At 38.9% G+C, this 27,447-nt stretch overlaps 1 protein-coding gene across 1 annotated transcript in view; it reads left to right on the top strand.

Annotated features, from left to right (window-relative positions):
• ATP9A (ATPase phospholipid transporting 9A (putative)) overlaps positions 1-27,447 on the top strand; it is a 2,147,009-nt gene that overhangs the window by 1,670,410 nt on the left and 449,152 nt on the right. The window contains exon 23 of the mRNA XM_044090027.1: positions 24,747-24,902. Within this exon, the coding sequence (XP_043945962.1) occupies positions 24,747-24,902 (156 nt within the window). The remainder of the gene's footprint in view (positions 1-24,746; positions 24,903-27,447) is intronic.

Raw genomic sequence — 27,447 nt, 5'->3', positions numbered from 1 at the left:
ATGCCACCCATCATAAGGCAACATCATCCCTGATGATTGTGGTGTGTGTTGAGGGGACTACTTGAAAAGGCTAGCTTTGGCCAGGTTGGTGAGGAGCATATACCAGTGAAGGTGCCTCTTACATGACCCTGAAGGTTAACTTTGGTAAAACATTAGATTTGATATCTGAGACCATGGGACCCTTAAATTCCATTGATGCACCCTTGTGTAGTTTAGCATAGAGTACCATCAGGATGGGTGCTGCAATGAGACATAGACAGGTTCATAGGTAATTACTAGGCTATTGATTTGTGTGGATCTTAATAAGCCTGGCCTTACATTTTCCTGTTGTAGTTTTTTACCTCTTATATTTTGTGTACGAGTAACCCTGAGAAAGGCAAAACAAGGTTATGTGGGGGCATTTATTTGTTGCCCCTTTCCATGAGGGACAGGGATGATAAACTGAAGAGTGAATTTACAGTTTCCCATCTAGTTATCCAAATTATAATTCATCAACGAAAAAGAAGTACTTTGCTTTGTGGAGTGGAAGCCAGTTCCATGGAAGCAATATTTTCTATGGTACATACCTATCCCTTCAACATATGTCCTCTTTATGTACCAAAAGAGGCTGAAATTTCATAATTTGGGTGTTTATGCTAGTATTGGACTTGTGAATGTGTAATAGACTTGGAAGGATAGGGTCTGTTGAGGCTCTTTAGGCAAGGCAGAGGTCACCTGTTAGTAGCCCCTATGATACCTAGAAGAGAGGAAAAAGCTTTGTGATAGTCTGCATAGTTTTTATAACTTAGACCCATGACATATATTTTTGTTTTACTGAGACAGTAGTTGTGACAGGTGTTTGGACAGGTACATACCAGAAGGGGTATTACATTTTGTGATTGGCCTAATGAAGGCTGAGTACAGTGGAATGATCATATCCTTGGACCTGTATACCATACCTTTAGATATAAGCTGTGCAATGAAAAAGGGCTTCCTTACAGTAGTGGATACACGATGATTAAAGGACAGCTCATTGTGGACGTAGGTTCTGAGATCCTTGACTAGTGGTATCAACTTTTAGGAGTATTTTATCAATGTAATAGTTAAAAGAGAAGCCATTCTTGTTGAATGATACTGTTTTACATTTCTCAGCATTTAGTTTGTCCATGGTTTTTATACCAGATATTTGAGAAAGATGCTCTGGGAGGATCTTTGTATCCTCTGGTGAGTTTTTGATAGCACCATGTTTACAGTCATAAACCCTTAACGATTGCTTTAACCTTAGACAGGTAAATGCCAAAGAGTAATGGCCCAAGGACTGAATCCTGGGTTACACCACTAGTGATAGGTGTTTTGGAGGAGGTAGAGCCACCCACCTTAATTGCCTGGGTTCCATTTGTGAGCCAGTTTGCTATCCAACAAGATACATAGGGATTTTGATTCAGCTAGGAGCATTTATCAATGCTGTCCAAATGTAGGATGTTGTTGAACACCTTTACAAGGTCTAGAAATATGCTATGTGTACTAACTTGCCTTCATCCATTTCTTCAGTAACCTTATCAAAGAAGTCAACCAGGGGAAGGAGGCAGGATCTGCCCTTGACAAATCCAAACTGGTTTAGTTACCTATGTCCTTATTTATTAATTCCATATTGATCCTTTCTATAGCCATACAGATGTGGCTGGTCAGGCTTATAGGTCTGTAATTACCCAAATTCGTTTACACCCCAACATTGTGCAAAGGGTTGACTGTTGCTGTCCTCCATGCATTCACTGCAAAGCCTTTTTTGGACACTGATATCGAATAGCCTCTGTTAGGGGTCTAACAGATCTTGTTTCAAGCACCTGATATGTTGTCTGGACAAAGGGAAGTAGCATTCTTGGCCTTTTTGAAAGTGTCTTGAGGACTTGTTCTTTGGAGAACTGAGTGGGGAGGTATAATTGCTGGGATGTTGTCTGTGAGTACAGGGGTAGTAAACTTTGAGCTAAATTTGTCCATTAGTAGATTGGCTGTGTCCTCTGGGTTGGAGTATGTAATATTATTTGCTGTTAGTTCTGTGCAGTGTTTCTCATTGTTTCTGAAGTTTGTGACATAGTTAAAGAATGATTGGTGATCATCTTTTGCCTGAGTGGCTCTTTTTACCCCTTATCTGCTTTTATCAAGAGCATTATTAGCATCTTGAGCATTAAATTTAATTTAGAGTGCAGTGAATTTTATTCTTTTAATACAGACCCTGTTTGTATTTGGGTTCCACTCTACGGGTTTATTCTCATTTAGCATTGTTTTTATTTTGGAGGGGACAGATGCGTCTATGCAGCTATTTACATGTGCACAGTATTTGTCAGTAAATATTCTGCATAAATAGTGGGGTCATCAGGTTGGAAGCAGCCTTTGTGTTTAGTTAGGTCATCACTCTGTTTTAGCAGATTAGCCTTAGCATAATCCCTGAATACCAAGGTATTGGAAGATGCTTCTGATTTCCTTCTTATGGTGTATGTGACTGATTCGTGGTCTGATTTGACTAAGGAAGAAGTGATAATTGGTGGGGAGCAAAGCTGTCCCTTATTGTTAAGGAAAAAGTCCAGGATTTTATTGCTTCTTTTTGGAGTGTAGACTAAATGGCCCAGAGAGTTTATATTGATGAAGTCCAATAAACCAAAAACAAAAGAAGAGAATAGTGCCAAATAACCACCACTAACCAATAAAACCAAAAGTCAGCACTATAAAGGGAAGGAATCACTCTGTGACTTTGGCTGACTTTTGGTTCTATTGATGAAGTCCATAAATTTCTGGACATACATGTTTGAGGATGCATAAGCCTTCCAGTTGATGGGATAGTTGAAATCTCCTTGAAGAATTATGTTTGGCTTATTGCATACTAGTTAGGAAGGAGGTACGGGTGAGGGAGTGAATAAGGAAGATCTTATAGTTAACTATGATATGATAAGAGAGTCTGTTAATAGTATGCTGGATGTGAAAGAGTTCCAGATCATTATTATCTTTTTCTGACAAGACTGGAGGTGAAGTGTTTAAGAATATGGAGGCATCACCACCTATGATGCCTTCATGTGATGCAGTGAGTCTGAACATGTGGCACTCATTGAAACCCCATGCTGATGGAGTACTTTTATTCATCTTTAACCAGGTCTCTTGGAAGATGCATATATTGGTTTTCCAGGGAAAGGAGTGCTTGTAGGGGTAGAGGTTTTTGTTTAGGCTCCTAGCATTGTGCAGCAATACCTTTGTGTTATCTGCATTCTACCTTATTATGTTGTAAGCCTGACCTTGCCTAAAAACATACTGTGGGGGTGTAAAAATGAGTTTGCCAATATATAAAAGCCTTGGAGGAGTAGGTTGAGGCCATTCCTGACAAAGTAATAAGAACTATCTACCATCTTCTCCCAGGCTGATGTGTATTGTATCCCCTTTGAATGACAGCACAAGGTAAGATCATTTTTAAGTCAATAGTTTTCTGTTTGTATTGCTGCATCGTTCTTGGTGATGGCATAATGCTGCTTAAAGGTGGGTTCATACCTGCCTCAGTCGCATATTCTAAGAACTCCATCACATCTTTCTTCCTACAGTCCAGGGAGGTACTTCTCAAGTCATTTGCACCCACGTGCCTTATGACTGCGTCATATGTGTACTTGTGGTGCAGGGACTTGAGTGCATGCATAATATAGCAAATCCTGCCACCTGATAAGTAAATGACTGGTGAAGAGTGTATTGGTATATCTCACTATGGAGTCATCTATGACTAGGATATTGGACTGTGTGGAGGTTTACCTCGTGGGCTTTTAAATTGAATAAATGTGATTCTTACTTGCATGTTTCAGGGTTGGTGCTGCCTGTGTTGTGTGACATTGCTGAGGGAACATGATGTTCTTCGTCCCCCATTGCTGCAGTCCTTACTATTGGGTGTAGTCCGCTGTCCAGTCGGCCCGAATACCAGAGTATATGGCTGACGTCGGTCAGGGCGCATTAGACTGACGTCAGTACGTCAGGGTACTAATGCGCATGACCGACGTCATATCCTCAGTCTTTTTTGCCGCATGGTCCGATGCAGAAGCAGTTTTGCGAGTGCAGGTTGGCGTTCTGAAATATTTCTGAAACCGGAGTTTCAGACCGAAGCAGAGTTGGCTAAGTACCCCGTTGGGGAACATTTTTGTTTTTTCTTGCCTCAGTATTTAACCGGATGTCAGAAAAAGTGAATAACTGTATTTCTTGTGGGAAACAGATACCTCATAGGGATTACCATACCTTGTGTATACCTTGTTTAGGGCCTGAGCACGACGTTGTTGGTTGCCGCTCTTGTGCTAGGTTTAACAAACGCACTATTAAGAGGAGGTTAGACTGTGCCAGGTTAGTGTTTGGGAAGCGTTGCAATTATAAAATGCCGTTGGATGCTCCGACGCCCGCTCAAGAAGCGCAAGGACAAAACAGCGAAGCCTAGGGTTGATGAACCGGCAGTCCCGGACGCCGGTTCTTTAGAAGGCTCTGTGGAGCCAGAGGTTTTGCCAGGAGTTTCCATGGAGTCTCAGGCAGAAACTTTACTGTTACAGGATGTGCCTTCTCAGGAGGTAGGCCAGGCTGAGGGGGCTTCTCAGGTGACTGTTCTTCCTTCTCTTCCCAAGGTAGTTAGAGCCTCTCCTTCTGTTGCCAAAACTTCTTTGAGAGGTAGGCCAAGTTCAGCTTCAGTGGGGCTTCTCCTAGCATTTGGGTTCTGTTGCTAAGAAGCATATGCTTAAAATGGCAGAAGATTTGATTACTATAATTAGAGGTGCTATGGCCCCTCCTGATAAGAGGCCTAGGGTGGAACCGGAGTTTGATAGTTTTGAACAGTGTTCAGAGGCTTCTGAGTCTTCTGTGGAAGATTTGCAGGAGTATCCTCCTTGTTCTGATTCTGATGTGGATGATTCCACTCCTACAGCTTCTCCTCCTGAGGATTTCTCATTTTCAGAGACTCTGCATTCCATGAGGGAGCACTTTAAATGGGAAGGCCTGGATTACTCTGATTCCAGGAAAAGGCTTAGGGAATTCTTGTTTTTACCCCAGCATAGGCCCTTAGCTATACCTCCTGTGTTGAATGTGGTGGAGGATGTTTTTGCAGAGGCTTCCCTGAACCCTGACTCTTTGCCTCCTGCTCCTGTTAAACCTGACAGGTATTATAGGGTGCTCGAAGCTCATAAGTATTTGTTTAAGAGTCCTAGGGCGGATCCAGAAACTGTTTCTCAGGGGCCTAAAGGTGTTAAGGCCTCTGTGGTTAAAAATCCTGTTCCCACTGATAAAGAGGCAAGGGCTTTGGATAGGTGGGGAAAGAAAGTATATACTTCTTCCACTCTAGCCATGAGAGCGTTGAATTGTCAGTTTCACATGCTAAAATATCAAAATTATCTCCTTTCTCAATTGAAATCTAAGGTGGATGCTTTGGCGGAAGGTATTGAGTGTAAAGAGTTGCTGGATTTGGTTCATGTGTCTGAACAAGTGGGTAAGCATTCTTTGCAATGTGGTTTTGATGCTGTACAGGCCTCCTCGAGGGTGGCTGCCACTAGTTCTGTTCTTCGCAGGCATGCCTGGTTGAGGGATCAGAATTTAGCTGAGCATGTTAAGACAAGGATTTTGGATGCTCCTTTACAGTCTGATGTGTTGTTTGGTTCGCCTGTGGAAGCAGTTTTAAAGAAAATGGAGGACAAAGCTAAGTCTATGCAAACTGTTAAAGATTTTTTGCAGGTGCAGCCACCGAAGTTTAGTAGAAATTGGCCTGCTAAGGGGTGGACATATCCTGCTTATGATTCCCAGTCTAGGGGTAGGTCTAGGCGTGGTAGGGGCAGGGCTCAAGGTTCTTTTAGGCCTAGAACAGGGAGTTCACCTGCTCAGACTTCTGGTGAGGGCAGGGGTCAGTCCTTTCGTAAACAGACCCAATGACCTGCCTTTTCAGCTGCCAGTCGATTCTCGTCTGGCAGCTCCTTTGGGAGGAAGACTGTCTCTTTTCAAAGAAAATTGGGATTTAATTACTCAAGACAGATGGGTGTTGGATATCATTCACCACGGTTACAGGTTTTATTTCCACACAATGCCCCCTTTCAAAGGCATGCCAGACGTTCCTCCTCCACAAAGAAAAGAGGCTCACAAGCAAGTTTCTCAGTTACTCCAGATGGGGGCCATTCAGCCAGTCCCTGTATCAGAAAGGGGCCTAGGATTTTATTCTCGCCTGTTCCTAGTACCAAAGAAGGGGAACACGTGGAGACCAATTTTGGATTTATCTATCCTCAACACTTATCTGGACATTCCCAAGTTCAAGATGTTGACGTTACAACAGCTTTTACCTCTGCTGGGCAAAGATCACTGGATGGTAACTTTAGATCTCAAGGAAGCTTACCTTCATGTGCCTATAAGGCTAAGTTGCAGGAAGTATCTGCGGTTTCGAGCTGGAAATTCTCATTATCAGTTCTCTGCATTGCCCTTTGGCTTATCTACTGCCCAGAGTATTCACAAAGGTTCTGGCTCCAGTGATAGCTTACTTCAGGCTACAAGGAATTCAAATCTATCCTTACTTGGGCGACTGCCTGATTCTGGCTCAAGAAAAGGAAGACCTTCTACAGCATCTGGAATATGTTATAGCAGTGCTAAGATGCCTAGGGTATTCTGTGAACGAAATAAAGTCCAGTCTAGTACCCTCTCAAGACATGTGCTTTCTGGGTGTGAGACTGAATACAGCAGCCCAGATGGCCTTTTAACCCCGGACAAACAAAAGAGTCTATCACTTTACTTCCATCAACTATCTCATCAGTCCGTGCTGACTGCAAGGACAGTCCTTCAAGCATTAGGGTTCATGGCATCTTGTATTCTGGTGCTTCCCAATGCCAAACTGCATATGAGGAAGCTACAATGGTATCTCAAAATGTATGGACACAGCACTGCCAGGATTTGGACACTGTCATTCAAATAATACCTTGCCTTCAAAAGAATTTTTGTGGTGGGCTCAGGAATGTCACCTAAACAAGGGACTCTCTGTGACCCGGCCAGAGGCGAGTCAGATTTTAACGACAGATGCCTCGGACATTGCTTGGGAGCTCATCTAAATGGAAAGTGGATACAAGACAAGTGGCCTGCCAGACTACAGCATCTACATATCAACATGAAGGAGATGTTAGCAGTCCAGTTTGCATTAATGGCTTTCAAGGAGTTACTTCTTCCAGGGCAGGTGTTGATTCTAACAGACAACACAACTGTCATGTGGTACATCAACAAGCAAGGGAACACATTCTTATCCTCTATGCAGGCAAGCAATGATTTTATGGGAGACTGCGCTAAGCTTGCAACTAACTCTTCAGGCAAGGTTTCTGCCAGGAGCACAGAACTCCTTAGCAGATGTGTTAAGCAGGCAAATCATGGATCCCCACGAGTGGAAACTGGATCTTCATGTATTTCAGAAATTGACAGTGTCATGGGGAACTCCAGACATAGATCTGTTCGCTTCTCCACTAAACCACCAGCTGCCAAAGTATTGCACAAAGGGGTTTCATCACACAGCTTGGAAAGTGGATGCTCTGTCTTTCAGTTGGAAAAACCTTCATGTGTATGCCTTTCCACCTCTGCCTCTTCTTCCAAAGGTACTATTAAAGGTCAGACAAGACAGGCCAAGGATGATTTTGATAGCTCCAGATTGGCCTCGGCAACACTGGTACCCACTACTACGGAGTCTGGTAAAGAAGCCTCCATGGCCTTTACCTCTGATTCCTCATCTGTTATCTCAGAAGGACGGTCATCTGCTCAATGTCAAGCTTCACTCTCTTCATCTAACAGCCTGGCATATTCTGTGTTGAAACACAACAGGTCTCAACTTCCTCAACAAGTTTTAAATGTGATTATGGAAGCTAGAAGACCTAGTACAAGGAAAGTGTCGAGAAAAATGGAAGAGATTTTATTTTGGAGTACAGCGAAGAATTTGGAGATTTCTGAGCCTAATTTGAGTGTGGCTCTTCAATATCTTACTGAGTTATTGGACAAAGGTTTGTCCTTCTCTTCCATTAAGATTCATGCTGCAGCAATTTCAGCTCACTATGATTGTGACCCACCTTTGTTTTCGCATCCTTTGTTCAAGCAGTTTCTTAGAGGGGCAAAGAATATAAGACCCCACGTAGAGCTCCTACTCCTGCTTGGGATCTCAATTTTGTGTTGGAAAAACTTACTCTACAACCTTTTGAGCCTGGCTACTGCTGAATTGAAATACTTGTCATGGAAGACTGCTTTTCTGTTGGCTATTACTTCTGCAAGAAGGGTGTCTGAGTTGCAGGCCCTTATGGCAGTAGAGCCCTTTTGATTTTCCATAAGGATAGGGTATCATTACGTACTAATCCTTCCTTTATGCCTAAGGTGGTTTCTAGTGTGGCTTTAAACCAAACTATTCATTTGCCTACTTTTATGCAGACCCCAAAATAAAGGGGAAAGATTTTGCACACTTTAGATGTACACAGGCAATTGCGTTATTATTTAAGCAGGACTAAGGATTTTAGGCAGTCTCAGCAGTTGTTTGTTTCTTTTGCTTTGAGTTCACAGGGCAAGCCTGTGTCAAAACAAACTATTTCTAGGTGGATTGGCTCTTGCATTGCATTTGTTATTCCCATCATGGCAAGGAGATTCCAGCTGGGATTAGGCCTCATTCCACTAGGGCTACTGCCAGTTCAACAGCATTTCTAGGAGGGGTGGCAACTAAGGATATTTTGGAAGCAGCTACTTGGAGTTCAGTGCATACTTTCTCTAAGCATTATCACCTTCCTATCTACTCTAAGTCTAGGGCTGGTTTTGCCACAGCTGTTTTGCAAGGCATGTTGTCTGCTCCTGCTTCTTTATGATTTGCCAGCCTCCCTTACCTCTGCTTTGGGATTCTACCCAATAGTAAGGACTGCAGCAATGGGGCGAAGAACATAGTACAGTTTTGTACCTACCATAAATGTAGATGTTCGAGGATCCCCATTGCTGCAGTCCAATTTACCCTCCCTCCTTCCCTCTATGTTTAGGGGTGGTTGTGTAGGTGAGGTTACATGCTGATATTCTTGTATATATTGTACATATTTTTGGTGCAGGTATTTTGGGCCTTGTCTTTTTAGGGTCTTCTGACATCTGGGGCAAGAAAAGACTGAGGATATGACGTCGGTCATGCGCATTAGTACCCTGACGTACTGACGTCAGTCTAATGCGCCCTGACCGACGTCAGCCATATACTCTGGTATTCGGGCCGACTGGACAGCGGACTACACCCAATAGTAAGGACTGCAGCAATGGGGATCCTCGAACATCTACATTTATGGTAGGTACAAAACTGTACTTTTCTTAGGTTACATTCAGGAGGCCTTTGCCATTCAAGTAGGTATTTTAAGACAGGCAGCATATGTAGGTCTATGTGATTGAGCTGAGCTATGAGTGGTTGGTTTAATGTGGTGTTGACAACCTCTGACTTGTAGTGGATTTGTGTTTGAGCTTTGCTTCAAGTAACATTATACATCTTCATCTGATAAGTTGAGAGCCATACAAAGGGAAGACTTTGAGGTTAGCAGTTGTGTCCTCTCCCCTGGCAGACGTGCCTTACAAAGTAATGAGCCCATGTTTCAGCCAATACGGGGAGGGGTTCAGCTGTCACTTTAGAACGTTCATGGTAATACCGAGTGAGTGGACTATTTCAGCCAGAGGCTCTGGTGCTGCAGGCAGGACCTGAACCATAGGAGCAGCTAGGTGCCATTCATCTAAATATGGGAAACTGTATCTTCCTGAAACTCCTGGTGGACCTCCACTGCAGGCACACATTTAGTAAACACTTTGAGAACTGAAACAAATCTGAATGGAAGACCCTGGAACTGCTAATGACTGACTCCTTCTCAGGAGCAAGTGATATTTGCTGGATTCTTTTAAAATCCTGATCTGGAAGTACGTGTTTTGTTTCATAGGTCCAAAGAGCACTTCCAGTCTTCTGATGTGCAAAGAAGGACTGACTGCACTGTGACCATCCAAAAGGTTCTATTGGGAATGAGAGACATTTTAGAAGTATTCAGCTTGGTCCTTTGTCTTTTTAGTACTAAAAATAATCTTGAATAAAATGTTAACCATTTCTGGTCTGGTGGGCCCTCTTGGGTGGCTGTTTTTGGAGACGGTTGAGAATCTCCATTCTTGCTTGGTGCTTTCTGGGGGTAGGACACTAAGTAAAGGAAGAATTAGTGAGACTGGTCATGTTATGAAAAGCATTTTTTTTAACTTCTGGTTATGAATGTCCTGATCCATCTGTTTACTTTGAATTTACAAGCAGGCAGGTGGAGAGACAGACTGTCCTTGAAGTCCACGACTGCCACCAGAGAGGGATAGTTCAGTAAGGCCTCATGACTAGCCACCTGTAGGTGGTCTGTGGCACCCTGAAGACTACCAGGATTATTTGCCTTTGAATCCATGAGAAGTTTAAAATTTATACTAAATAAACACTTCATGCAGTCTAGCACAATTATTTAAAATAAATAAAATATTCAGTCACCTCAACAAGAGTATCTTCAAGTAGTTTCTGCTTTTGAAAAATCCTTCTTTTTTTTTTTTAAGTTAAAGCTGCCAGATTTTGTAATGGTGGAAACTCCTTGTATGCACTTGGAGATAAGTGTAATTTTTTATGTTAATGCAGCATGCTGGACTGGATAAAGTTGTTTATCTTTGATAGATAAACCATTGTATATAAACATTCATGACTACTGTGGTCCTTGAATGTCCTTTCTGACTGCTGCTGCTTTCACTGTGGGCTGTGCATGACCATATCTAGAGGCGTCTTCTCTGTGTCCTAGAAAGGGAGCACTGAGGCAGTTGAAACTTCACATCTACAATGGTAAGGATTTTTTCTTTCTCCTCCTCCATTTTTCTCATGATATACCTTGACTTCTCAGCCAGATATGCAGGGACCTTGTAATTGAGTATCTGAGAAGGTTGGCTTGATGTCCTCTGCAAAATCTGTTAAACAGAATCATGTGCCTGAGCATAACTGTCTCTACTCCCACAGCTTTGGTCAAACCACGATGTGGTACAGAAAGTGCATCATGAACTTGATCGTGGTAAATGTAGAGGGGTGCATATACCTGTTTTTTTTAGCCTGCCCATCAGCCTGAATTCCTTGCCTTGGGGGTGGATGAGAAAGCCTACTCTCTTGGTGGCAGAAGTCAGCCTTCTTAACAACAGTGACCAGAATGTCAGATATGTCCCATGTTCTCTTGGTGGCATCTTTCATTTGGTCCACCAGTGTAAGGGCATCATTTTAGATGATTACTGGGTAGACCTTTTGGCCATCTGCAGCCTCTTATGCAGAGAAGATACTAGGTCAGTGGGCATCTCCCTTGATTGTAGTAGTGGAGATTCAGAGAAGTCATCAGTCGTCCTTGACATCATCTACTGTCAAACCTCGACACGGCTATTAATAGGATGTGCTGGAGGGATAGATTCATCACCCAAAGACTCCCTATGCTGTGGAACAAAATCCCGGTACATGTGAGGCAGAGCACCTCGCTGGCCTTGTTCAAGAGAAACCTTGACCAATGGATGGGAGATCGCAGATATACCCCAGGGATTACCTCAGTGTCACTGCTCGACAGAGGCACAGCAAAATAATGGGTATAGTTCCCCATACTAAAGGGGTGGCGTAAGCCACAAAACGATGGGCTAGGCTTGTAAATGCCCTCGGGCAGATAGCCTAGTATAAACCTATGAACCTATGAACCTATACACTCCAGTTGCTTCCTATTACATGATTCCTTCCTGGGCTGCCTAGAAGAGGGAAAATCGGGAGAAGTCTAACAGATGCCATAGAGCAGATGTACAGGGGCCTGCTGAAGGACCGAGGTGTCTCAAACCTACCGTGTAACAGTCTGCAGGGTCATGGTCTCTGGTGGAGGCTATTCTTGCTTTAAAGGTGATGCCAACATCGAGAGCTGGTGTGATATAGATAAGAACTATTACAAGAAACCTTAATGTATTGACATTGATACTGACATTGAGAGCTGACATCACCAAAATGTTGAGACCAAGTATGTCAGGCCTAAGCTTGACAGAGAAGGGATCATCATTGACATCAATGCTCAGATCCCAGCTCTTTGCATCAGCAGCAATGGTGCTGATACCTTAAGTATTGAGGTAACAATGTCAGTAACATGACCACTGATTTATATCATTCTTATCAAGTTAATAATGATACTATGGAGGTCAGCATCAAAAACAAGTGGTGTCACTGAGGAAATTTGACGTGTTCTAAGAATGTAGGGTGAAGCAAAAATGCCATAGAATCCTTCGAGTGCTAGAGCGAGGGACTTGGCATCTGAGTGCCTCACCTGAGTCATCAGAAGAGTCCCTGGCAGCCTGTCATAATCTTTGCAAGTGGGGCAGAGGAGGAGTGAACTCTGGATGTAAGAAACTTCAGCACTTACTGAACAGGGTAAACATGTCTGTTTTACTTGGATTCAGAAACAGAAGTCTTACCAAATGAACTAAGGGGGGCAAATTACTTCACTTCACTGGAAATATCTGACGTCATTACACAAATCTTGTGCTAATTCTTTTATTGTTTTTTTGAAGAGTAGGCACAGTGGTGCAGCAGGTAGTGTTGTCTCCTTACAGCAACAGGTTCTCTAGTTCAATTCTTGGCTGGGATACCTTCTTTGTGGAGTCTGCATATGCTCACTGTGTTTGTGTGGGTTTCATCTGGGTGCTCCATTTTCCTTCCACATCCCAAAGACCTGCAGAAGGTGGACTGGACACTAAATTTTCCATAGGTGTGAGTGTTAATGTGTGTGTGTGTGTGTGTGTGTGTGTGTGTGTGTGTGTGTGTGTGTGTGTGTGGTATGGAAAATAACTGTAGCAGGGCTAGCCCCCTGGAGGTGTGAACCTTAGTGATGATTGTCAGTGTTGACGTGACACCCCCTACTCCATGTGGAAAAATGGGAAACGTGGTTGTATATGGATGGATGGAAAAGTAGATACTACTGTTGACATGGCTAGAAGATTTATATTTGAAAATATTACTAGGTTTGCCTAGTTTTAAGATGGAATAGTGAACCTAGTGTTGGAGCAGAAGTCTGCAGTTTTGAAGAAACAGGGAAAAGTAAAAGTAAAATCTTCATAGGAATCTTTGAAAGAGATTATTCAGGTAAATGTTATCTTAAATGCTGTTTAATGTAGGCTTAGAATTTTTCCTAGATACTTTTTGTCTTCCGCATGTCTACCATCCATCAAATCCCCCCAAGTCGAAATTTGTCCATTCACAATAATAGTACATTAGACTACTTTTTACCCCCCATGCCTACCATCCATCAAACCTCCCCAGTCAGACTTTGTCCATCCATAATAATGAGATAGTACGATACTTTTTGTCCCCCATGGCTACCATCAATCAAACCTCTTCCAATTTAACTTTTTCCATTCACAGTAATGGCATATTAGGCTACTTTTTGCCACCATGCCTACTATCTATCAAACCTTCCACAAACTGACTTTTTTCATTCACAATAATGGCATGTTAAGACATAACCCCACTCATCTGGAATGGGTTGATAGACCTGTACCACCATGGAGACCACAATACTCTGCTGTATACGAGTTCATACTCGCATACACTCACATTGAGAGCTACTTTTGACGTAGCCTGGTGGCCAGATGCTTCTTCTTGTGCTGTATCTTGCTTACTTGCCTGTTCTCTGTGATATTGGACAATCTCAGTACACATCTGTCCTTCCCAGATAAGTACTTCGATCCTTCTCATACCAACTCGAAGAGATGCCTGAGCCCCTAATTGAACTCTGGTGAGGTGGATTGTGCCATATTCATGGTTTTATCCCTTGATGCGAGAGGAGTTCACTATTAGGTTTAGAAAATTTTCATCAGATAGGATATTTGTGGGTGTTATGCTGTTCTGCTGATCAATTCAGATAAACACAGCGCACCTCTTGGTAAGGCTGAGCACACTCGTAAAACAAATTGTGTATTTTTTAAAGGAAAAATGGTGGGCAAACTCCCAATGGGAGAAAAAAGATAGGAACAAAAATGTATCAGTTAGAGAAAAGATTCTCTGAAGTCCAGAGGAGAGAAGATGCTTATGAATGAGCCCAAAAAGTTCTTTCTCTCTCTCACTTTTATGTATGTATTTTTTAACAGTACATCTCTAGTGGTGAACGGAGAGGGTACCTGGGCCCAAGTGAGCATACTCTAAGAAAATCTCAGAAACAATGGAGAAAACTCCCACAGTTATTGATTGCAATGGTAATAAAAGACATGCCACCTGAAATTCTTTTACTCATGAAATGCAAGAAAAAAAATAAAGGCTGCCTGGTATTTTTTCTTAATCAAACTGTAAATGTAGCAGTGAATATCCTTTCTTTTTACAAAACATATTTATTAAAGCTTCACGTTTTAAGTTACAACATGAGTTTGCATACATTAATAAGAAATAAACACTGTAATAACAGTTTCCATTATAAGTGTGCGGTAATAAAAATGTGTGTGTTCCTTTTAACATTTTTTATTCATTTACTCCAACATTACAAACACTGCTAAATTTTTGTCTTCTTTAAAACCTCAATCTTCCTCCTCCTGAACATTGTTCTGCATGTAGTTTACCCACAAATTCCATTTATTTTTTGAAATTGTTTCCTTACCTTTAAGATTCCTCCTCCAGTTGCCTCATTTTCAATATTCAAAACTCCCATTAAGGTTGGTTTAGATTCTGATTTTCGTTTTTTTGTAGCCAATAGTAAATGAACTTAACTAAGGCCTTACTATGTCTAGACATTTCAGATCCTATATCCCAGCTGAAAAAATCATTTCTTTAGTTACTTCCTTTAGTTCCCCTGAAATTTTCTGACAAAAGTACTCTGCAGAGGAACTTTTCAAATCCACAAACTCATTATATTCCCAAAATATCTTCCCAATTTCCTCACTCATTCCTATCACATCTCCCACATTTGCTGTCTATGTGGGGTGTAGAAATACCTTTGCAAAAACTTCCATGCAAAAATCCCAAACCTTCTAGACTTTGCTACATACTTGAGTGGCTTATAGATTTTTTCCATTATTCGTTTCTAATTTTCCTTTCTATTCTAATTTCCTGTGATTGATGCTTATAGTTATTATACAATATATTTGTTCTACTAATTATCTCCTTTTCACAACATATTTTCTTCTATTCTGTTCTAGATTCAGCTAAAAAAACCCACAAGTGCTAGTTTTTCAAACATCACTCCCCTATCCCTTTCACTTTGCATATGCCCTGCTGTAAATCCATGGTAAGAAATTCAGTCTGTAACCTGCAGTTCACAACCTTGCTTTGCCTTATTCCACTGTACTACATTTCCAGCTCAGGTTATCTACTCTAAATAAACTGGTTGCTTTGGTAAATTACCCCAGTAAATTCCAGCCTTGTCTTGCTTATTGTCTATACCCTGCATGGAGACATTTCTATTTGCAAAATCTCCTTTCTCCATTCTTACACTGGCTTAGTTTTAGAGTACTTGTTGCTAGTATGCTAATTTGGTTATTACTATTTTCCTCAAGAACTTGCTTTCAAAATCCTAGTCCCTGTTTATTTTTCAAGCCCCCCCCCAATTTCATCATCATTCTTTTCCACTTTGATTTATATAATTCTGCTTGCGTTATGAATATAATAAACCTTAATTGTGTAGCTTTAAAATACCCCCTCAAATCTGGCAGTCCTAAATCTCCTCATCCCAAGGGGAGTCAACTTATGTACATAACGTTTGGCCCTCTTCCCTCCCAAATAATTTCTTTCTACTTTTTAAAACTTGTCATCCACAGCTTCTCCACTGGTTGATAAAAATAGACTTGGCCTATATATAATGCTAAATGAATTAAAAACATTTTCACAGATCCGTAATAAAGCTATGGGTTTCTTAATTTTTGCATTATTTTCCATTTAGTCTTTTCACACATATCTCCAGCTACCATTACAGAATGATTTTTTAGGTTCATAGGTAGGTACTAGGCTATCTGCCCAAATCCATATACCTAAATACTTATTCTTGTCATTGTCCCATGTATTGACATTGCTCAACCATTTTCATGCAAGGATACACATTTCACTGCTGTAACTTTTGTTTTACCTATTTATTTTATACCCACCAAAACATTGTTTTCAATGTGTTCCACAGCATCATAATGTCCTTTCCTGGATTTATCATTTGCAAATTATTATGATCTCCAAGTTTTCATGATTAACACAGTCCGCCATATTTTTGAATTTGTGAATTCCTTACTTTCTTTGCTAACGGATACAAATGTAAAGCAAATAATAGAGAGTAAAGAGGACATTATCTTGTTCCTCAGTTGAAAGACAACTTGTCATACAGGAACCCTTACACCTTAATTCTTGCCCCTGACTCCTCATATATCCTCTTTATTAACTGTATTATTTTATCTGGGAATGCAAATGCTTCCATTATCATATTCTAAAAATCCCAGCTAACTCTGTCATATGCTTTCTGTGCCTCAAGACTCACCAACAGTAGTGGTATTTTCTTATATGCAAATTCCCTCTGGATCATCATTGTTCTGTCAATGTTTTTAACTGTTTTTCTCCCCTCCACAAAGACCACATTGATGTACATCTGTTAATTTTGATAACATTTTGGCATTCTGTTACCTTTTGTAGATATAATCACTGTATAGTCATGGTTTAAATTGAAATGGGTCTATATGAAGCCAGATATAAAAGATCTTTACCCTTTTTGGCCACCACTTCCATGTTGTTGAACAAAGCCTTCTAGATCTTTGTCACTGTCTACTCTCTTAGCTTCCAAATTGCCATTGCAGTACTGTCTGTTCATGGATATTTCCATGTTGGTTGATTATACACCACTGTTTTTATTTTATTTTTTATATTTAATCTCTTCCTGTCTTGACTGTTAATTCTTGAGCCTCCTCTACTTCTTATGTTTACATAAACTACATTTTGCATAAATATTTCCATTTGTGCCTTTTGTTTATCCCTTTCCCCTTCTTTGTATCAGATTTCTTAAATGTCTAAAATATCTAAAATATCTGTCATACAGATGGAGGAGCTCTGGTTGTTATTGTCATAGGTTCCCTAAGATTAGCTGCAGTTTTACTCTTTTACCTTTTTTTTGTGCAAGCCAGTTCTTTCTGTGCTCTACAGTCAAGAAATAGTACCTTACAGTAACCTTTCTAAAACTGTGCAACTTATCCAAATGCTCCCTTATTTTTCTTTTAGCACTCTGCAATTGCTTCTTTGCTTGCTCTATCAGATTTCCCTTCTGCAGTGCTTAAACCTTTTGTCAACCCCTTTAAATAATTTCTATAACTCCTTTCCTATATCTCCTCTTCCCTTATTTTCATCATGCTTTAAAAGTCTGTTTTTACGTTGTTCCACTCACTAACTATCCCTTCTCAAGTAATTTCTACCTTCCTAACACTTTTTGAATCATGTCCAAAACTCAGTCCTCTCTTTTTAATCAAAAAGTAGGAAAGCATTATCACTTGTGACACCGGCAAACTTGCATTTATATAAAGTAAGCGAACCATACTAACAAAAAGCTCCTACTCGAAGTAAAAACTCTGTACTCTTGCAGCAGATCAGTTACCTAGTGAATTTCTAAGGCTAACTACCCCATCCTTGTCAAACCCAGCATCTATCTTAATCAAACGCTCCATTTCAGAACAATACGATCCTTTCCTTTGGAAAATATCACGTCATCCTGCTACACAAAGGTGGCCCCTATGCTGAATTCACAAACTGCTGTCCAATTGCTATCCTATCCCCCCCTTAGTTACTACTTGACTATCTCCTTAACTACATCTTCTTATCTAACACCCAGCATGGTTTCTGGCCTGAGCATAGTACTAATACCACACTCATCAGTTTCACTAACACCGTAAATCTCCTCAGAAATGAAGGTCAACTTGTTTCATCTACTCTCCTCGATATGTCCAAAGCTTTCGATACAGTATCCCATCAAATAATGCTCAACAAACTAGCAACTTATAACCTCAGTATAACAGCCCTGTATTGGTTTCATAGTTTTCTTTCAAACAGACAGCAGTCCACTAGATGGAAAAATATACTGCCCCCACCCCTCCCCCCATCTCTGTGGGAGTTATCCAAGGATCCATCCTTGGACCAATCCTCTTTATTTTATTTACCAATGAGCTCAGGTCCTCCACTCAGCTAGCCACCATTGGTCAATACGCTGATGACACCTCTCTTATCTGCTCAGCCCCTTCTTCCCAAGAACTACAAGATAAAACACAAAAGTGTCTCCAAGATGTCAAAAAATACCTCTCCAACCTTCAACTTATTCTCAACCCTAGTAAAACTAAGCTTACGGTCTTCTGCAATAAAAGAACAATAAATAACCAAATTTCCCTTACTATCTACTCTGCCAGTGGTACAAAAATTGAACCAGTTAATCAAACTAAACTTCATGGTGTAACAATAGATGACTATCTAAAATTTAACATAAACATATCACTAACAATCAAAAAAGTTCACAGCAATCTTGGCTCACTCTATAGAGCCAAACCTTTCCTAACTAATTATGCTAGACTTTCCGCTGCCAGATCCCACCTACTTTCCACCCTTCTTTTTTTGCGCACAAATCTTCAACATCTACAAGACTGACCTAAACAACTTTGAGTGCTGTTATAACAAAATAGCCAAGTTTGCCATAAACCAGCCCCATAAATCACATCATTGTACCACATTTCACCAACCCAACTGGCTTGAACTACCCAACCTACTGACTGTAAACTGATTCATCATAACACATAATATCATCCACAAACCTAACCACTGCCCGTGTCTCCTCAGCCTATTTGAACCAAACACACCCCAGGTGCCCAAGATCTTCTGATAAACTACTCCTTAAGGAAAAAAAATACTATGGTGACTGTCTTTATTCTAATAAAATATCCAAGTCTTGGAACCTACTGCCCCAGCATATACTTAAAAATTCTGGCAATCGTAAATTTAAACTACTCTTAAAAGAACACTTTACAAACCACTGGCTATGCTTCTGTACCCACCCAAGGTAACTCCTTCAGTCTGACTTACCTTTACTCAAAAATTCCAACTGTCCCAACTATATACTTCTCTTCTCTATTATATCAACCTTTTAAGAACTTTCATCATCTAATTTTCCTATTGTGTTCTTCTTTACCTCTTACCCATTACTAAATATATATATATATATATATATATATATATATATATATATATATATATATATGTATATGCAAAGAGGATTATGAATACAGCCTTTTTATTTTGTATGTATTTTGCACATCACCTACCTGTACTCAGATATTATATTTTACCTCTTTTTTTTTTTGTTCATTTTTTTTTTACTTCACTTATCTGCACCCTGAAATTGTATATTACCTGTTTCATGTGTCCACTTCAAAATACTGACTTCAAAATCCCCACAGGGGGTGTGCAGGGGGGCTTGCCCCCCATGCTGATACTTGCAGAAGAGTAATATGTTTCTGTATGTAGTTCTGCTGCAATATAGTTGTGTTGCTGTACTGTTTTTTTTTGATGTTTTGAGTTTCAGTATTTTGAGTTTTCAGTGTTTTGGTCTCAGTATATTGAGTTAAGGGATTTTTAAAGTCAGTATTTTGAAGTGGACCCCTGTTTCATATATGTAATTTGTTTATCTTTTTCTTTGCTATGTTTTTTGTCAAACAGTTGTTTTGGAACTTATCTCCCTAGGTCTCCATTGAAAAGGGGCACTGGTCCATAAAGACACTACCCAGTAAACAAATGTAAATAAATAAATAAGTTCACATTTGCAAATATTGTAGGCTATATTACAATATATATATATATATATATATATATATATATATATATATATATATATATATATGATGTATAATCTAAGCAACATTACATAAATTATTAAATTCCTGCCTTCTCTTAAACCTCATTCCTCCTACTCCAAAGCATTTTCTGCATGTATTATTGCCACAATTTGTTTATTTAGCATTTGGTAACCAGGAAAGTCTGGCTGGGTCAGAAACACATTTTCAGCAGGTACTGGGGAGAAAAGCTGCACAATACAAAAACATTGTAAAATATAATAAAAGCGTAGTAATTACATCTAGTATAAAATTTACAAACCTGAGTAAGGCAAATAGCTGATATACAGGGAAGGCAGAGAAATAAGGAGCTCACTCAGTATTCCTGATAGAGTGCAGTACAACAAATTGTTAAAGTCTGACAATTCATTACACTCCCAAAACATAGTTTCCCAGGTACCTCTTTCTTCCCCATTACACCTCCAACATTTGCCATCTACATGAGGAAAATTCTTTGGAGTTTGCTTGGGAGTAGATTTCCAGGCAAAAATCCTAAATCTTCTAGACTTTGTTTCATATTTGGGAGCCATACATAAGTCCTCCCATTGTTTCTTTGTGAATTGCATCTCTCTTCCCAATCTTTTCTGACCTCTTCTGATTGATTCCTATAGTTATCATGGAGTATTTTATATGCCCTGCTAATTATCCCTTTTTAACAGCAGCGTCTGCTCTAGATTGTATTAAAAACTCAACTAGTACAGGTTTTTCATTTAGGATACCCCTTTTCCTTTCTCTCTGCCTATATGCTGTTAATCCCTGACAGGGAAGGCAATCACTAGCTTGCAATCCAAATGTCTTCTTGGCCTATTCCTATTTTATTACCTTTCCTTGTCTAATTATTTTTTCCCAATACATTGGTTACTTTGCCAGCTACTTTCATAAATTCCAGCCCCTTCTTGTCTATTTTCTCTAATTGCAGTTATCCGTATTGGAGAATCTCCTTTCTCTATTCCCATGTTAGAGTAATTCTTACTATACACTTTTGTTACTTTATTAATATAATAATCAATATAACTGTTGTTCACCCATGTCTCATTTTTAATTCATTACTCTGTATCTCTATATCTGTCTTTATTGGTGCATGATTGATACAGTTATTGGATGGGTCTGAAAGATTTCAGTTAAATGCAAATGTTCAGGTGAAATGTAATTTATTAAAGTTTAGCCCAGTTATATGTTGGGGAATAATATGTAAATTCTCTCTGAGTTCCTGCTGTTGACTTTGACATCTTCTGTACCAAATATTCTCATATATTTCTTTGGAAATCTTATCTTCTCGTATTGTTTTCTGTTTTTTTTTTCAGACAAGTAACCTCTGTTGTTATATTTTCCCTTCTACTCCCCCCCCCCGATACATCTTCACTATTGTATATAAAGTTCCAGTCCCCATCTATAAACAGTACCATGATGAAAACTTCTTATTTTTCTCCATATCATCCTAAACTCCATAACTGTAGTTTTAGGTGGAATATAAATACATGCCAGTGTAATTCTCTTCCCTTTCCTATAACCCCTTGCTAACAAAATCTACCATTATTGTCCTTTTTTTTCCTCTCTTGTCACTACTGTGACTCTCTTCACAGTCAGTATTATTACTTCCCCTTTCCTTTTCCCGTAATATGCTGCTGAATAACGTCCACCCCAGAATTCTTTCATTATTAAATTCATATGCTCATTTCTGTCCAAATGCATCATCTGTAACATTACAGTTTGCACCTTGCACTTTTTAATATAGCTTTATGCTCTTCACTTTTTCTCTATAGCTGTAAGACCATTTACATTCCATATTAATATTGACAAAGAAGCCCTTCTGATAAAAAAAAATATTATCCCCACATATTATACACGATGGCTCTTTTGAATGTGTTTCCATTTTACAGGTTACATGCAAGCACACAGCTTATATGCATACATACTGACTGACAGGCTGGTAATGTCTGTAGTTTCTTTTTCCCATCTCTTATTGAACCTACGTCACATCTTCCCAGACCTTTGTCCCAAACTGATGGCTGCAGCCACAGGTATTTATTCTAATGTCAATGGTTAACCATGCTAATGTGCATGGTAGAGCCTTTGTTCCTACTTAAACAAATTTCTGTCTTGTCCTTGACTCCTAACTATTCTCTTCCCATTGTGGGAGAAACATCATCCATGCTTTTTCAGTAAATATTAGCTTTTATCCATAAGAAAAAGCGCATTGGCTAACCTTGGATAAGTAAACTAATTTATCCACTGTTATTTAATTAATGCATTGTGCTAATACTGCTGGGGAGACATCTGCTTATTAACTATTTACTTCCCACAACTTCTGTCTTTATACTTTACCTTTTATTTTTACTGAAGTGCTTGCCAATATCCCCTTATGAGTTAAGTACATTGTGCTTCTCTAATTTCACTCAGAACACAGTGTTCAAACCTCTCGTAAATAATTGCTTCCATCTTCAGAGTACTTGTCTTCAGCCAGTTGCAGATGCTAATGGAAAACAACAGGTAGTTAACTTGCAAATGTAAGAAAGAACTGCCATTTTCTAGGTTTTTCATCATTTCTGTTTATTAATCTTTTTTTTTGCTTTAAACCAAGCACATTAATCTAGAAATCCACTTGTATAAAAAGTGGGGAAATTATCTTTTAATTCTGTATATAACATGATTAATGCATATTTTATGTCCCATCCTGCAACCATAGGTGACGACATTATATTAACATTATATTATTTCAAATTGACCATGCTTCTTTCCAGATTTCATCTTATACTGTAAAGCATGGATGCATTACAAATAAGAAAGAAAACTTTCTTACTTTAATATCACTAGTATATATATCAGATACCATTGAAATGTTCTCCTACCTCACATTTAAAATATCTTTGACTGTATAATATATAAAATAAAATGGAGTGTATGTCAGGAAACTTTTATACAAGTGTTAATATGAACAAAAATGTTCTACTTTGAATCAGTTCTTCAGTCTATTCAGTGTCCTGAAACATTAATGAAGTAAAATGGAGTTTATTCTTTACATTTCTCCCATGAGTTTAACACAGTCAGCAAACCACCATCCTTTTTCATCCAGATGTTCTTGTAAAAAACACATCTCACATTTAAACTACATCCAGAGGGATTGATGTTTTACAGTTTTCCCACTTATTCACAAAGAGTAATTTGATGCTCATCTTTTTCCTGATCGTCATGATCTCCCACCACTGACCTCTGTCTTAAGTCCAATGTGTATCTGGTTCTTTTGTTCAGCTCCTGGTCTATTTTCTTTTGCTCAAGCATTTCCTCTCTCTCTTTCTGTCTCTCTGGGTTTTCCTACTGACAGAAATTGACAAACAAAGTTCCCTTCATCTTGCTGGCTCAGTCTTTGTTGACTAATATTTCCTCCACAGCCTGTTCTGCTTCAACAAACATCTTCAGTTCTCCATGAAAAAAATATTCTGAAGACAGCTGGGTATAGTGAGATAAACTTGCTTCTGTTTCATATAGTAGTTGGTAAATAATTATTTTTCAGAAGCACTGTTTTTTTAGTATTTTTCCCTTTGAAACAATTTTATCTGGATCAGCTCTATCTGCTGGTATGATAGCATCATTATTAGTCAGTTGCTTTCTAAGGGCCAGATTTGGAGCATGTACACACATTTTTCTGTGGGATACCAGTCTATCTACTTATTTTTATTTTCATAAAATTAATAACACTCCACTCCTTCCAGTTCTAATGGCATATAAAAAACTAAGGTTTTCTCTGCATACTCTGTATTTTACCTCTACTATTTTTAGAAACATTTCTTCTTTAGAAGTCTCATGTCCAGCCAGTTTTTCCATTATGTCAGTCACTGATTACCATAGTTTTAACAACTTATCTGAAGGGCTCCTTTTAGCTTCTTATATTTTCCAGCCTTTTTTCATTTACGTTTATATATTCCTCCACTATCCCATTTATTTTTAACATGTCTGTGGGCATTTCATTTTTTTTTTTCCTCTGTGTTATAATTCTCTGGTCACTTTTCCCTTGCTTTTTCCAAATTTCATTTTTGCTGGCATCCAGTCAGTGTAATTATTAGCCAGTTACCAAAATTTACCAATATTGATAAGTTTTACTGGTTTTCTAAACAGTTTCTCAGTTTTCACACTAGGAGGACTCTAGTCAGCATGTTTCTCATTCAGCCACTATCTTTGAAGTCCTACAGTAATAATGACCTTGAGAGGCTCATCATCGTGTTGCATTGTGGGATAAGAATAATACATTTGGTAGCCTGGAAATGATTAAACAGCCAGGTACTAAAATTCATTATCTTGAAGACTGGACCTTCTCTTGCCATTTTTTTGTAGACACAATTGATTTTTAATGTAATTTTGATAAGCTTTCCTCAAGAGCTGAAGTACAAAAATTTGTAGATCCCTCCTCTTTGGTATTTCTTTGGTTATGCAATAAAATACACAAGCTTGTGTGACTCCATAAGAGACTGGAGTCCTGTCAGGGAATTGTTTCTATTTGCTTTGTGCCCACTGACTACCAGAATAGGCTCTGTCTCAGTCATGACCCTGAACTAGATAAAACAAATGATTAGAAAATAAATGGAAAAGTATGAATTGTTTAGATTCTGTGATATGCTTTGATACTCTGAAACTTGAAGATCATTTTATAGCTAAGGTAGTAGGCTGTGGGCCTTCTGCTACTGAAGAGTAATGTTAACCTAATCGCTAAGTAGTGAACAACCTCCTTGGAGTTATGAATTGTGTTTTGCTGCAATAAATACATTTTTGTTCCTCCTTTAATACGTTTGACTGTATTGTCATAATATGAGTAAAATTGCATTTCTATTAGTTAGAAATGGCTTATTAACTCTTTTTGTTTTCCTTTTGTTTAGGAAGGCATGCAGGCATCTCTTGCTGCTGACTTTTCAGTGACACAGTTTAAGAATTTAGGCAGACTGCTCATGGTCCATGGAAGGAACAGTTATAAGCGATCAGCAGCTCTGAGTCAGTTTGTGATTCACAGGAGTCTGTGTATTAGCACAATGCAGGTAAGTAAATATGTTTTTTAATCCCTTTTATTTCTGCCTTTCAATTGGTTATCCAGTGCATTCTGTATTCTTATACGCATCTGAAGTCTTAAAAGAATAGTGAACATCACCCTTGTCTAGCTAGTGTACATAAATCAATGTTTAGTTGGCAGCTAACTTTATATTTGTGTCCCATTTATTGTTATAACTTACATTTCCATTGCTGCTCAGCTACTTTCTACGACCTGACCCATATTTAATTGTTTCTTTGTTCCTAGCACCCCTAATTTACTGGTATATGAAAAGGGGTCCAGCACAATGCTTCCATTATATGTTGGCATGGTAACTACCATGTGGAGCAGTATGCAGTTTTTTTTTTTTTTTTATATCTGAAAACATTGTCACTTGTGGGAGATGCAGCTTTCTGTTTGACTTAGTGACTGGGTACAGTGTTGTAAGTGGGAAATAATTGCCTTTGGAAATGATAGGAGTATTGATGACATTAAATGTATGTTACTCGTTTTGAAACTACTGCTCCTTAGTTAGTTGAATGAGTAAAACCTTACTGCTTATTAGTAGGGGCGAAAAAGGACTGCAGTAACTTTAAACAATCAGCCAGTCTGTGATTTTTTACAGGTGATCATAAAATGTTTGTTGTGTAGAAAACAGTGTTTTTGCACTAATTACTTCAGTTTATCAATTTATTCCAGAATGTATAGTAATTAAACTTTTGTATCTTCTTGTGTAATTCAATATTATTTTCAAAACTGTACATTTTTAAATATACATCAGGTGCACCACAATAAATACCATAGTTTCACTCAACAATTTCTTGCAATGATTTTGTTTAACATTTCACATTTCTTCTTTCCAAAAAAAGATTTTGAAAAATTCCATTATTTATTTATTTTTACATGTGTTGACCAGGTTAGTCTGTCTGGGTTCTTTGAAGCCCTTTTTCAGCAGAGACTCGAGGAGAAAAGCTCCCCAAATAAGTTCAATGTGGGTGTCATCTCTTACTTTTTCCACCAAAGTTATCTAAAATGGGAAGATCTTTTATTCATGCATCCATTTTCTGATTACCCACTTTATCCACTTCTGGGTTGTATGGGAAATGGAGCATATTCCTGGCACTTACCAGGAGAAAGGCAAGAAACTAATACCAAGCAGGACACCAGTCTGTCACAAAAGTGGACCATTTAGTTAGCTTAGCCAATGTTCTTTCCAACCACATTACCTACTCAGGCAAATCAGTCCAGTCTTCAGATTATGGTATGTGAAGCTTAGAGCCTTGTAGCAGACTTTGCAGTTGTGGCAGCAGATCTCTTTCTTTGTAAATGTGCTGCTAAAGTTGTAAGCCTTTTTCTTTGAATTTTTATTAATATTTGAGCCTTCTTCGTATCAATTTAGACCCCTAAAGTATCTATAATTGTACATCCCAAGATTATTTTATGGTGTTAAGCTTAAGCTTGCAGTTATCATTCAGTAAAACATATATAAAGTTGTATTAAGCTGAAAGCAATTTTGTTCATAATGTGGTTTGTATATAAAGTTGTATTAAGCTAAAAGTATTTTATTCATAATGTGGTTTGTCCTTTCAACTGTATAACATGCAAATAGTACTGAGTTTTTGACTGCCTTTAATTGAAATGCAGCAGAAATGTTTGAAACTGAAAGTAAATTTGCTTTTCAAATGTGCACACATCTGCAGCTGCCAATAGCTCAAGTAATGGATTATCTTATTTGCACTGTCCTCTGGAGTCAATAACTGTAGGAACAGGAATATTTTCTCAGATGTGTGCACACACAGGCAGTGCCTAAAACCTGAAATAATGCATAACCTTATTTAGAATATGGCCCACAATTAAGACTTCTGGAAACAGGAAAATAATTTTTCAAACTGAAGAAAGGCAATGAGTTCTGCCAGCTACACTGCTGAGTAGCAAAACATTATCAGAATGGGTTACCATCTTATTTTTAAACTGTGTAATCATTCCTGGACAGAGTTAAATTTTTCTACAATTTGTTTGTGGTCCTGTGCAGCTGAGTTTTATACTTACAAGTCAGAGGTAGAAGGAACATCAAGTATATGTAGTTTCTGCTAGTGCCAGGCTGAAATAAACTGTAGATGCAGTTCTTCCAAAAGCCGCCTCTCTGTTTAAGCAAGTTTAGTTTGTATTTTCTTTTTTACAGGTGTAAGCTATTTGTATAATTGATTTTACAAAGTGCATTGCTCAGTTTCCTTTATCTCATATAGATAACTTTATTATTTGATTTCAAAAGCTTCTGGCTAGTGGTTTGTTAATGTGTATGAGTAGTTGCTAGCCTTTGTGATTTCTCAAGTGTTGTACTGTACCTTTTGCAGCGTCATTGATCAAGCTGTTGCCACCATATCAGTAATGGCTTGCCTTATTTAAGGGTAAAACAATAATTGTGCTTTTGGGGTGTCTGAGTGGTCTAGCTGGTGGTAGCATTACTGCTAAGACAGGGAAGGCTGGTGGTGGTAGAAAGATGTCATTATTCCTTGAAAATATTGTGCATATCAATATGTGCAAAGTAATATTGG

Source organism: Protopterus annectens, chromosome 12.part0 (genome assembly GCF_019279795.1).
Source record: "Protopterus annectens isolate FY-2018-M chromosome 12.part0, PAN1.0, whole genome shotgun sequence".
NCBI classification, from domain to species: Eukaryota; Metazoa; Chordata; order Ceratodontiformes; family Protopteridae; genus Protopterus; species Protopterus annectens.
Note: the sequence above shows the minus strand (reverse complement) of the source record. Positions and strands in the feature narration are given on the sequence as shown.